General features: G+C 41.4%; 1 protein-coding gene across 3 annotated transcripts in view; it reads right to left on the reverse strand.

Annotated features, from left to right (window-relative positions):
* The window catches only part of PREX2 (phosphatidylinositol-3,4,5-trisphosphate dependent Rac exchange factor 2), a 253,206-nt gene that overhangs the window by 170,318 nt on the left and 69,799 nt on the right, over window positions 1-13,089 (reverse strand). For 2 of the 3 annotated variants that reach the window (XM_080938801.1, XM_080938800.1), the window contains exon 6: window positions 3,850-4,011. The exons of the other annotated variant lie outside the window; for it this stretch is intronic. In XM_080938801.1, coding sequence (XP_080794927.1) covers window positions 3,850-4,011 — 162 coding nt within the window. The remainder of the gene's footprint in view (window positions 1-3,849; window positions 4,012-13,089) is intronic. 3 annotated transcript variants of the gene reach the window in all.

Below are 13,089 nucleotides of genomic sequence, written 5' to 3' on the forward strand. Positions count from 1 at the left end.
GGGACCGCCCATCTCACAGCTCTCTGTGAACTCTGCTCACACTCCCAGCCATCTGTCCTCTGTGGTTATAGTCACAAATCCCAGTAACCTGGTAAAATCAAAACTTTAGAGGCTTGTAATTTACCAGTCATAGTTATATCAGTAAATTCTCACCCTACAAAAGGTCCGAACAATAAACTCAGAGCCAACTGATATTAGTATAAACTGCTCACCTCAATAAGACAAACTGTCCTTTAATTATCCATCCCTTATAAGACGTCCCATAGCTACCTGTGGCTATTGAAAGCCACACCGATCTGGTTTTCCTCTTCGTCCATCTTCCTTCCTTCTCTCTGTGCTCTCTCCCGCCTATCAAAAACTCTATGCCCACCCTCCTTTTCTACTGTCCAATCACAGGCTCTAACCTTTTTTTTACCCGCCCTCACCTTTGTTGTCCAATTAAAAGGCTCTTTTACCTCAGATATAAATTGAGCACAACTATTTTTATTCTGTAATTTGTAAAGTACAAAATACACCTAACATCCAGTCCATTATTTTTCTCAACTAAATTGAATGTGCTGTTATCTACCCTAACTTAAGAAAGGCTTAAAATCCTTATGTTATGTCTTGATTAGCTTGCATACAGAAAGAAAGCATATCTTCAAAAACAGACAAAACCTTTCTTTGATTAAAAGGACAATAAGACCCTGGATAACTGAGTAAGAAGAATTTTCACCCAAAATTAGAAATAATGCATATCCATCACTTAAAAGACTTTGGTGCTATTCAAAGGCATTTCAGTGACTGATGCAGGAATGCTATATTCCTGAGGTGGTCATGAGAGAGTTGCAGGAACTTCCTGAGGAGCTCATTTTGAGCATTCATCCCAAGTTCCTAACTACAAAAACACTTCAAGGGACTCTGCTTTCTGTGAATTTCATTGTACCATCTACATCAAAACTTTGACTCTCTTAACAGCAGAAGATTTATCCACTATACTGGCTGGTATTGTGTCAACTGGAAACAGCTGGAGCTACCACAGAGAAAGGAGCCTCAGGTGAGGAAATGCCTCCACAAGATCCAGCTGTAAGGCATTTTCTCATGTGATTTACCAGTGATCAAGGGGGAAGGGCCTAGCCCATTGTGGGTGGTGCCATCCCTGGGCTGGTAGTCTTGTGTTTTATAAAAAAAAGCAAGCTGAGCAAGCCTTTCCTCCCCAACTTGCTTGTTGGTCATGATGTTTTGTGCAGGAATACAAACCTTGACTAAGACATCCACATATATTAATAACTCTGTTAATCCAAAGTACCTCTTTAACCCATCCCTGTTCTCTCTCAGGGTAGAACCCATACTTCTAGAGCGTTCTCTTAGAAGAGTACTATCTTCTAACCCCTTAAAAAAGTAATAATAGTTCCCCTCATCTCTGTAGGAGGCTGGGTTACATATCAAGAACTAGTCATGACTTAGCAATGTGCTGAACCCCACTCTGAGCTTCATGCTTCAACGTCCTCAATTCTCATTCTATGGCCATATCTCACTTATTCTTCTAAATCTTCTCAAGAACACAGGGCATTAGCTCTACCAACTGCCCTATGTGGCATAGCTGAGCCCTTGCTGGGTTCCTGCGTACTCAACTGAACTGCGAAAGCTCCATGGACTTCCTTAGCTTGAAGGCTCCAGTCTGAATATTGTAAAATCAGGGCTGGCATGCCAGCTGTCTGTAACTGTAAAGAATACCTGGAATAAGTCAGTGGATGAAAAGGAAATGTTTTAGTTTTTTCTCATATCTTCCAACATCTGTTCTTGGCTACTTGGCCCCATTGCTTTAGTCTGTGTGATAAGACATCATAGTAGAAGTATATGTAGAGACAGGTTTTTCTTAACCTCATAGTGGTGGTTTGAGTATTGCTTCAGCCACGGGAAGTGGCATTATTAGGAGTGGCATTATTAGAAGTGGGATAGCTTTCTTGGAGGAAGTAGGTCACTGTATAGATAGGCTCTACTCAGAAGAGACCTTCCTCCTAGCTGCCTGCAGAAGGGAGTCAGTCTCCTCCTGGTTGCCTTAGGATCAAGATGTAGAACTTTCAGCTCCTTCTCTAACATCATGTCTGCCTGGATGCTGCCATGCTTCCCATCATGATGAAATGGACTGAACCTCTAAAACTGTAAGCCGGCCCCAATTAAACGTTTTCCTTGATAAGAGTTGCCTTGGTCACCATGTCTCTCCACATCAATGAAACCACTAAGACACTTATGGAGGAAAAAAAATCAAAGGGAGAAGGTCCCAACATCTAAATATCCCCTTTAATGGCACACTTTTCAATCAGCTAACTTATTTCTACTAGGCCTCACCTAGTTAAAGTACTACCATCTCCTAACAGTACCAAACATTAGAAGTTCAGCCTTCAACACATGGGTATTGGGGGATATTCAAGACCCAGATTATAGCAACTGGCCTAATAGATACATCTGCTGTGAGCTACTTGTAAAATAATGCAATCCATGGCTGCACAAAAAAGCAATAGTGTTTAAGCCAACCTTCTCCGTAGTAAACCTATCTTTTTTAAGCTACATACTAGAAGAAAACCGAATTACAACAGATTCCACAATACTAAAAAGAATCTCTAAAGTTCTGGTAGTAAAAAGCCTGGCAGATTATACTGGCAAATCCCGCAATTTTTAAGAGAGTTTTTTGGTTTTTCTTCCAGTATTTGACTTGACAACAAAGCCACAAAAGCAAACTTGGCTCTGTTTCTCTCATCCCAGCAGGACAACTGTTCTGCAGGAAAGGGATCATCAACATGAACCAACTGTGGAACACACAATCATTCTTTCTGATTGAAAGAGGCAGCATTCCTGCTGCAGGAAGGGTCGCCCTGGGCACTCCAGACAGAAGACTGTAGGTACAGAGGAAGCTAAACCAGACTCCAGTTAGCACTTCCAGTGACTCATCACGGGAGTGGTCAAAAGAGACTTGTCTCAGGTCAGCGCTGTAGATTGCTTTGCATTTCTGTCAGAATATAAGTAGTTTAGTTCTAATGATAGCCAACAGATTGAAGAAAAGCATTAATGACAAATGCCCAAAGATAAGAGTAGTGGGCATTGGCTTGAGTTGTACTTGGCTAAACAATTTCATTCCTGTTTCTACATTTTGTATTTTTATCATCTAAAACATTTAGCACATGAAAAAAAAAATCTGCTAGCCCAGAGATCACATTATTTTAAGTTACAGTTATTTCAAACCTGAACTTTAGCTTATTTTTATAGCAGAAGTGCCGGATTTTATTCCTGTGAAATAACTGGGACTCAGCAGTCAACAGTCACCAGGGCTGAAAACATGTGACATATTTTTAACCAATGTCCCTCATTTACTTTCGTATCGTAAAAAACAAAAATACTTTCTTTAATAACTCATGAAACTCTTGTTTTATTTTGACTAGATGAACACCACCAAATCAGAGAGATTTCCTTCGGTTTAGAAATGAAAACAAAACAAAGGCTGATTAGCTAAACTCAAAATAAAATTCAACATCAAATCACCAATGTAAGAGTCTAAAGATGATATCGCACCACGTGCAATCTTTTATTACCCCAAGAATTCAGATTATGATCTTAGCCAAAATCAGGACAGAAAAAAAAGGGGACTCTCGTACCCCAAATTCTGAAGGGCCAGAGCTTTTCAGTTCCATCACAAATGTCTCAGGTCAAGAAGACTTCCATCCTACACATCTGTCAAGGTGGCCTGAAAAGCGCTTTCAGAGCTGACTACGGTCCAGGGCTGCTAGAAGGTAACCCAGGGTTCCATGAGTTGAGAAGAAGCCCCGTATGTAACACCACAGTATTCAAAGCAGAAGAGTTGAGCAAAGTTACCTCCCAGCCTTCAATGTGTGCCTGCCATTCCTCTAAGACTTCCAGTTTCTCCATCTGTCTTTTGGCCTCGTTAATGTTGGAACAAACAGCCTTCATGGCTTGGAGGGCTTCCATTACTGCTGCGTAGTCACCGTGTTTCCGGGGAGTCCGTTTCAGTAATTCCTGTGGACACACAAAGACAAACCACACTTTGATCTCCAGCGCTCGGATACAGCAGGTTCGGACTGACCAGGAAATGAAAACTCTGCTGACAGCCACTCTGCTGAATGACATCACAACCTCCACTAAGATAGAGATCAAAAGCAAAAGGTCAAATCAACGAGTGAGCATTACTTTAATGCTCCGTTTTTTGCAGGAACTATGGTTTCTTTTCCTCAAACTGACTGGTATTTTAGAAACAGGAGGTTTCTTGATTAAAATCATCAACTATCTCACCTGAATCACACCTCAGCTTTTATAAATCTGACTTCTATATGTCCATTTCCTTTTTCTCAGATTCTTTAACAGATCTCCAAATGAATATGCACCACGATTTCAAAACTGAATTAAATCTCAACTTCTTTAGAGACACTATAGTCCAATGTCTTTATTTTGCACACTTTAAAGGGGCTTTAATTCCAAGAATTTACTTCTGAGGTTGTATGTCTGCCTTACGATTTTGGAGTCAAGCATAAAAATTTCAGCATCATCTTGGAAATGTAATGTGTAGCCATTTCATGTTAGATCATATCAAACACTAGGTCAGTTTATTTCAAAATATTCAACAGTAAGAGACACTAGGAACTGCCTGCTCTCTCTCTGCATATTGAGAAATGAATCTTTCTGAAATCATGCCTGAGGGTTTCTGTAATTGTGTTAGTACCAATGTTGATGACAGTCACCACAAGGAAATAAATGACTAATTAAAAAGCAATGTGGTCACTAAAGTCTAGACAGTGGGTGAAGATGTTTAATTTTATACTTCTAAACAACAACTAAGAAGACCTCTTAATATAATTAAAGGATTACAGATTATTCTGCCTTTGATATTTGGAATGAAAAAGAAAAAAAACATAAATAAAACTTCCAGCCCCAAAGCACCAACTAAGAATGAAGTAAGGGGGTGCTCGCTGTGTGGGAAATGAGACATCAACCTTCAGGACAGAATGCGGCCCCCGGAACGGTGGCCAAGCCTAATCCGAAGAGTTGAGACATGAATTAGATCATGTGAAATAACAACAACAACAAAAAACCCCCCCAAAAAACAAAAGTAAAACAAACAAAAACAAAATCAAATAATAATTCCAATGGTTACTCACACCAGATTCTGAGCTAATTTACAGTATAACGTCATGCTTTGAATACTTACCTCTGAATAAATAAAACTACTCAGACAATGCAAGCATAATTTTTCAGCATTAGCTTATCTGTATATATAAGCAAATCATCCTTTTTGTGTGTGTGTTTATAAAAATAATTTTCCAACTAGGTTTAAATTTAAACATGTGTTTCCTTCCTAATCAGCAACAAGTGATTTAAAGCAACCACTTGTTTACGACATACTTTTAACAATTTTTTTCTGGCCCTTACAGTATCTGGGATTCCAACAGGGATCAGGGATAACAGATAAGGGATAAGCCCACTGAGTCCCTTAGCTGGAAATCTGTCGGGACTCAGAACACACAGAAATGTGCTCATATTGATACTGCACGTTAGACGCTATGCCAAGACCTCAGCTGGAGGTCCTGCCTTTGCTTCAGAATAAGGCTTTTCGAAGCTTAACCAAGCAACTTTAGACTTACTCTGTAATAAATCATTCTTAAAAAAATAAAGCTTCTACAAGCTTCAGAGTCCATAATGTGCCTGCTGCTTAAATAAGAGGACTCAAGTTCAGATCCCAGAATCTGTATCAAGAGCTGAGTGTGGCGGTCTGTACCTCTAACCCCACTGTAGAGGGTTGGGACAGAGACAGGAGGATCCCTGAAGTTTGTTGACCATCCAACCTAGCCACATTGATAAGCTTCAGGCTCGGTGAGAGACTTTGGTTCAAAAACTTAAGGCAGAGAGTAATTAAGGCAAGATGTCCTGAAGGCATAAGCACCCTGACAGACAGACAGCTATGCAAAGAGGCTATAGGTAAATAGACAGATGGTTAGCTTCGAGCCTCTCCATTCAGAGGAAAGGCTTGGTGCACCTCCACTCCCCAGCCTCCCAACATACACACACACACACACAGAGAGAGAGAGAGAGAGAGAGAGAGAGAGAGAGAGAGAGAGAGAGAGAGAGAGAGAGAGAGAGAGAGAGAGAGAGAGAGAGAGAGAGAGAGAGAGAGAGAGAGAGAGAGAGAGAGAGAGAGAGAGAGAGAGAGAGAGAGAGAGAGAGAATAGCAGATCCATTCACACCGCAAAGATTCCTAAGCTGCCTCTTCCTTGTTTAAGGAGCCCCTGCTCTATAGTACCAAAAATAACTAAAAACTTCAAGTTTCCCCTGTGGATTTGGTTTCTGAATTCCCTCTGCACTTATGGGAGTATCTTCTGTGTGTACTTCTTCACTCTTAACAAGATTTGTTGCCTGCTGTGTCTGAGAATCTCCCTGACTAAACAATAACATTTCTGGAAGACTTGCCTGAGAATCCTGCTGATGATTACCTAAATATTAAGGTCAGGATAAACTGGATGAAACCACAAAAGCACATGTTGGGTGACCATTGAGTTCGATGGCGTTCCTTCTTCATCCTGAACAGGAAGGCCCACCACTGCTACATTGGAAGTGTGGCGGAGAGCACTGGGTGGGAATTTTATTTTCCCCATGTCTTTGATAAGAGGAGGGTGGTCACTTTCAGATCTAGCTCTAATGCCTTTGTTTCTAAGGTGAGAGAATTATTTTTAGAGAGCTCTGGCTAAAGGCTTCACAGCTAGCAAACAGTTCTTAGGCTGAGGCTGAAGTCTTCTTAGAATCATCTACGAGCAGCTGGCTCCGAAGTGATTCATGAACTGTTCTAATGAGACCGCGTTTCCCCCTCTATCCTGACAATCATAGTCTTCTCTGACTGGGTAGGATCTTGTTAGTGTCTTATCTAGTCTTCTCTGGCTACATAGGACCTAGTCTTCTCTGACTGGGTAGGGCCTTTTGAGGGTCTTACCTAGTCTGACTATAATCAGGCTCTTTTTGGGCTCCTAGCTTACCTCTCCTAGGTAGGAATTGAAAGAGCCTGAACAGGATAGTTAGAAACTTATTAAATTGATATGAAATCTGGATGCTAACTGTCACACTTCCAGAGAGTTGTGACTAGACTACAGTTAGCTCCTCTTAGTGTTGTACACCTGAAATAATGGAGGTGGGGTAAATTAAAATCTGAGAACTAGGTTTGGGGAACCTGATCTGGAGACTACCTTCATATGGTATGAAGCATTCTACAGGGACCCTGTATGGGGGTAATTTAACTGGAGTTTATTTTGACCCACCAGTAGCCAAAAAGAATCTCTGTAATACTTTCTGATGGCTCCCACATTAAGTAGGATACCACATTAGTGGACTACGGCTAGCCAAAGAATTTAAAGGATGATGGGAAAAACCAGAGAAATTAGAAGACCTTTACCCAGGAAAACCATACTAGCCTCCAAAGGTCAAATATGATCTTTGGGAAGCCTAAGCCCCCAATAACCTTCATATCCATGGAATTCTTACCCTAAGAAGAAACAAAATAATTATCTATGCACTCGCCTAATACCCAAATGGTGTGTTTTTCCCTTGTATAACAGTAAGGAGAGACAGAAGAGTTATTTTTGCTCATGCCTCCTTTACCCTGGCAGAACTGAGTGACACGAAGAAAGGAAGAACTGGGAAGTTAGATGGAGAATCCAGAGCTGTGTGATCAACCGTCTGAGCAACTGAAGCAGATATATGACTTATGCTAGAGAGATGGAATGACGTTATTAAATAAATACTAACACTTATGGAAAACAGGAGAGTGTTAGATTGGGCTCTTTGAGCAACAATGACATTGTCACTGCCCAGGGGACAAAAGTGAACAAGAAATTCCCTATGAGGGATAAGGCTGGCCCATCTGTGAAATCCATTGTGAAAATGAAGAGGACATTATTTACTGTGTAAGAGATGGTCTTAATAAGGCTATGGTCTAAACTCTTTATTAGTCCCTGCTATACACTTCAAGAAGTCAAGGAGGTTTCCACACACCCTGAATCACTGTCAGAAGTAAACCTAAAAGCCACACTCTTAACTTAGCCAGCTTCAGACATTCACAAAAAGCTCCAGACACTGGTAGCAGACCCAGACAAAACACTAGCAGGCTTTTGTTCTTTTATTTGTCCAGGTCATAAACCCAGTCTTTTTATGATAGAACCATGAAGAGAAAGAGTATCGTGAGGAATTAGGGCTCATTACAAGAGCCAACTAGAGAAATGCCTCTTCCCAACCCATGAAACAAGTCTAAGCCCAGGGCTTGCTTCACAAGAAGGTCATTTCCTGTTGTGAATTTCCTCAGAGACCTCCCAGACCCTGTTCCATCTGTAGGGGAAATCACTGGCAACATCAGTGCCTTCCAGCCAAGTTGACCTTCATGTCATCACCTTTCCCACAATGACAGGTCCGGCAGACATGGCAGTTCTATACTGGCTCCCATGAAGTTCAACAATCTTAAGGAGTTTCTGACTGTGAGGAACATACGAGTAGACTCGTGACTGACTCAGGGGTGTGATTCTTACACTGTCCCTTTCCCCTGGTCCCTGGTCCTAAAGGTTTACATCACTTCAGGGTCTATTAGGCCAGGCCCTAGAATGATACTTCGCTCAACTGCTTGCATGCTCAGGAGAACTCCACATTTCTCATTTCTTTTTGATAGTTCCCCATACCCTGCCTGACTCCTCTGTTGTATAGAAACTTTTTGTGTAGACTCTACTTCTCCTTTCAGGGCAGAACACTATGATTTGTCTCAATGGAAAACAATGGTCAAGGCTTCGGCATAGACAGATGGAAATTTGAACTATAGAGAAGACCAAAATGGCCACTTTTTGTAGTTATCTATCTTAAAGATCCTTCCTATTTTCTAGACCAAGTGCAATGTCTCCTGAAGCCTGAAGTCCTAAAAGGACACAACCCAAAGGCTAATGAAATAAGGATGATTAACTAGCACACAGAACATCCCATTCTTAGTATTAGTAACGGCCCTAGCAAATAAGTCAGTCTAAGGTTTCAGTATGATCAGTTACAGAGTGGCTCCACCCCATTCATTTCTTCCTAATTCTTACACTCTCCTCACCCAGATTCCCCTAAAAAGATTCCTGGGTCAGAGCTAAATCTTGTTTGTTTGTTTCTTCAAGACAGGATTTCTCTGAATAGCCCTGGTTGTCCTGTAATGTACTATATAGAGCAGGCTAGCTTTAAATTCAGAACTCCACTGCCTCTGGGGGGCTAAGATTAAAGGTGTGTCTGCTACCACCACAAGCAGTTTCTTTACATCTCATATCATTCTTAGTATCTTAAAGACAATGTCTTAAATATCTCAGGCCACCTAATAACCATTTCTACTTGCTTTTGAAGACCTCCTATGCAGAGCAAGACAGACTATCTTCACTGTCCTACTGCAGTCATTCTGAGACAGTCTGCCTTATTTAGCTTAGCTCTTTCCCAAAACTTGATAGAATATTATCTGAAAACTATCTTGATCCAATATGTAGATAATTTCCTATGTGGGCTGACAAAGAAAAGAAACCCCATTTCCAGACAGAAAACCCTTCCTTAATTTCCAAAGTTGCCTATTTGGGCCCTGTCTTGCCAAAGGGGCTCAGAGACTTAGAGTCTGAACCATATTGGCCCTTCTTCTCTATCAACCCTGCTAAATTCTTAAACAGATGAAAGCCTTTCTCAGAACTGTAAAATATTATAGAATTTAGATCCCTGGTTACACAGTACTCAAGGAGAACTAATCCTAAGAATTCACCAGAGTTGAATGAATTCCTGAATCATAGCAAGACTGCCAGAAACTAGAAAAAAAACAAAAACAAAACAAAACAAAAAAAAAAAAAAAAAAAAAAAAAAAAAAAAAACAACAAAAAAAAACCATTAACCAAGACTCCTGCCTTAGGTTTGTCTAGTAAGTCTAATTTTCACCGGCATACAGCTAAGGGACAGGGAAGAGCACTGAGGTAGTTACCCAGTGCATTATTCATTTCCTGAAGTCATATAGATAGCTAAGGAATTACATCCGGTAGCCATAGGCTGATCAGGATGTCTGCAAGCAGTTGCTACTGTCAGATTCCTAATTTCTGAGTCTCAAAAGACCACCCTTGGGTACCCCCTCACAGTTCACATGACTGATTACACTGGGTCACTAGAAATTAGAAGAGGAACTTCTAACTCAGTGTTTTCAACCTTCCTAATGCTATGAACCTTTAATACATCACAACCTTGAGTTGTGATGACCACTCCTCCAATCATAAACTCTTTTCATTGTTACTTTATAACTGTAATTTTACTATTGTTTTGAGTCATAATATTCATGTCTGTGCTTTCCTATGATCTTAGGCAACCCCTGTGACAGTGTCCTTCGACTCCAAAGAGGTCAGGACCCCAAGTTGAGAACCACTGTAAATCTAACTTGCTCCTTAAATACCAGGCTCTCCTGCTGCACGGAGCTGAAATTACATTTGAGACTTATTGAAGCCAGAACTGAGCCATCTATCTGCCAGAAAAGGAAGGAAAACCTCTCCAGTCCTGTCAGGAGGTCCATATGGACAATTGTGTAGTAGCCCATCCTGGTCACTCAGATCAACCCCTAGAACACCCTGACTTGGTCTTCTATACAGAGGGAAGTTCCTTCATGAATGAAAGAATCTGACATGCAACATATGCAATAGTCACTGACTTCAAAGTGCCAGAATCAGGTCCAATAGCCCCAAACTTGGCCACTCAACTAGGCAAGCTAAAAGCTTTTGTTTCAAGTCTGAAACTTTCCTAAGGCGGGGGGAGGGGGGGAGTCAGCATTTATTAACACAGATTCCAAATATGGCCTCCTTAGCCCCCATGCTCATGTGACCACATGGAAGGAAAGAAGCTGTCTCCTAACTACATCAGAGACCACTGTAAAATATTCTTAAGAAAATTTTAGACTCTGGAACACCAATCTTTTGGTCACTCAGGTGACTGCAATCCTCTGACATAGGCATCTGAAAGAATGCCCAATGGTCAGTGAAATAGGGTGGCTGACTATGAGGCCAAGGGGACTGCACTGGGGCCTAAGAAATGTCCCTTCCTCTGGGAGGAATCTTTGCTTCCTCAAGAAAGAGCCTTGAAAAACCAGCTTTAATCTTTAAAGTCAGAATTCACCAAGGATGGAAACTAACACCTAATCACTGACTATCATTACCCTACAATGGAAGTTCTAAAGCCCTTTGTCACATATATTCTTTGGAACAAGGAAGTACACTCATCCTGGTAAATAGAATGTTCATGGGACAAGGCCTAAAAGAAATGGTCCATCTGGTAGTACAAGAATGGGAGCTATCTTATCAACACAACAACCCCTCAAAATGGTATCTCCAGCTTCAGGCACCAGAGACAAGATGCCTACCAAAGGGAAGACTGGCAACTAGATTTAATTCACATGCCTGGTGGGAAAAATTCCAAATATCTCCTAGTCTCAGTAGATACCTTTACAGGGCCTTTCCTGTGTGAAATAGAAAGACAGAGGTAGCTAGGCTGTTGTTCTCTGAAATGATTCCTAGATTTGGAATCGGCAGTGGCAAATACCTTTAATCCCAACACGGAGGAAAAAGCAGCAGCCAGATCTCCATGAGTTCAAGACCAGCCTGGTCTACAGAGCTATCTCCAGGACAGTCAAGGCTACACAGAGAAACCAAGTCTCAAACAACAAAAACAAACAAATAAAAAGTGTCCAGAATGGGAATTTGTTGAAGTGATCTTTTTTTTTTCTCTGTGTAAAGATTTTTCTTTGTACTATTCAAATGCTTATTTGAGAGCTCCCGAGTGCAGACCAACTTCGCTACTGTTATTCGTATTTTGTAAACACTCCCTCCGTCAGCTTCTGATTGGTTTTAATATAAAACTGACGACCTATAGAAAAGACCAGTAAGAAAGATAGGACTTCCAGGAAAAGAGAAGAACTCTGGGAAAAGAGTCAGATGCAGAGAAGATTTTGCCAATCAGACAGAGGAAGAAGCAGTCTGGGGTGGAAGGACAAACAGGACTCATGGCAGAACTTAGACTAGAATAAATGGGTTAGTAAGTCCTAGGAGCTTGTGGGAACAGCCTAAGCAATGGCCTTAAGCATCTATAATGAATATCAAAAACTGTGTCTTGTCTCAGAGCTGGGGTGAGCATAGAAAGTCTTTACTTTTAAAAATGGGCCTGCTCATTTCTCAGGGCCTGACCAAAGCCTTGGAAATTCAGTATCATATACATTGTGCTTGGCAACTACAAACTTCCAGGAAAGTGAAACTGATTAGGAATCTCTTTAAAGACACCTAAAGAAGCTAAGTCAGGAAACCCAAGCCCGGTGGGTAATATATATTGCCTTGGCCCTCCTGAAACTTAGGAATGAGTTTAATTACCAAGTGTCAAACCTTTTTAATCCCTGTACGATAAAGCTTTCCTGATCAGTGACCTTGACCAGACCCTGAAAATAGTCTCTGGCAATACTCCAATAGATCTGCCTGGCAAAATTCCAATAGATCTGTCAGAACTACAGACAAGGTTTTTCAGAGAAGGACCTGAAGGACCTCCCCCATTTCTGTCCAGGAAACTTTACACACATCAAGACATCAGGCTCCACCTTGCCCACCCTCTTCGGTAGAGCTAATGTCTTGTTATGCTAACCACTCTCAAGGCGTTTGGAGTCATGGGACTTGACACGTGGCTCCAACATACTTGTGTCAAGCCCTGGACTGCTTCTGGCTCTCCTGAAACAACAAGAGACCCCAAGAAGCTACCAGCTCAAATTGACCCTCAAAATATCAACCCCCTCCCTAATTTGATACCTCTGGGCTGTCTCCTTTAGGGAGTGATTTCTCACTGGGTCTGCCACAGTTGCTGCCACCTGACTGTCAGGAGTGCTCCTTCATAGGCTCTGTAGAGCCACTTCACTTGATGGATTTTCATGGATTTTGCGACCCCTTTCTCCATAACCCTGTACCCTCCTCAGAGTCTGAATCTTTCTGAGGCAGATTCTAAAAGATGGATTGACAAAACCATTGCTGAGTGGCAGACAGTATCAGAGATGTGAAA

This window comes from Micromys minutus, assembly GCF_963924665.1.
Source record: "Micromys minutus genome assembly, chromosome: 26".
In the NCBI taxonomy this organism is placed as follows: domain Eukaryota; kingdom Metazoa; phylum Chordata; class Mammalia; order Rodentia; family Muridae; genus Micromys; species Micromys minutus.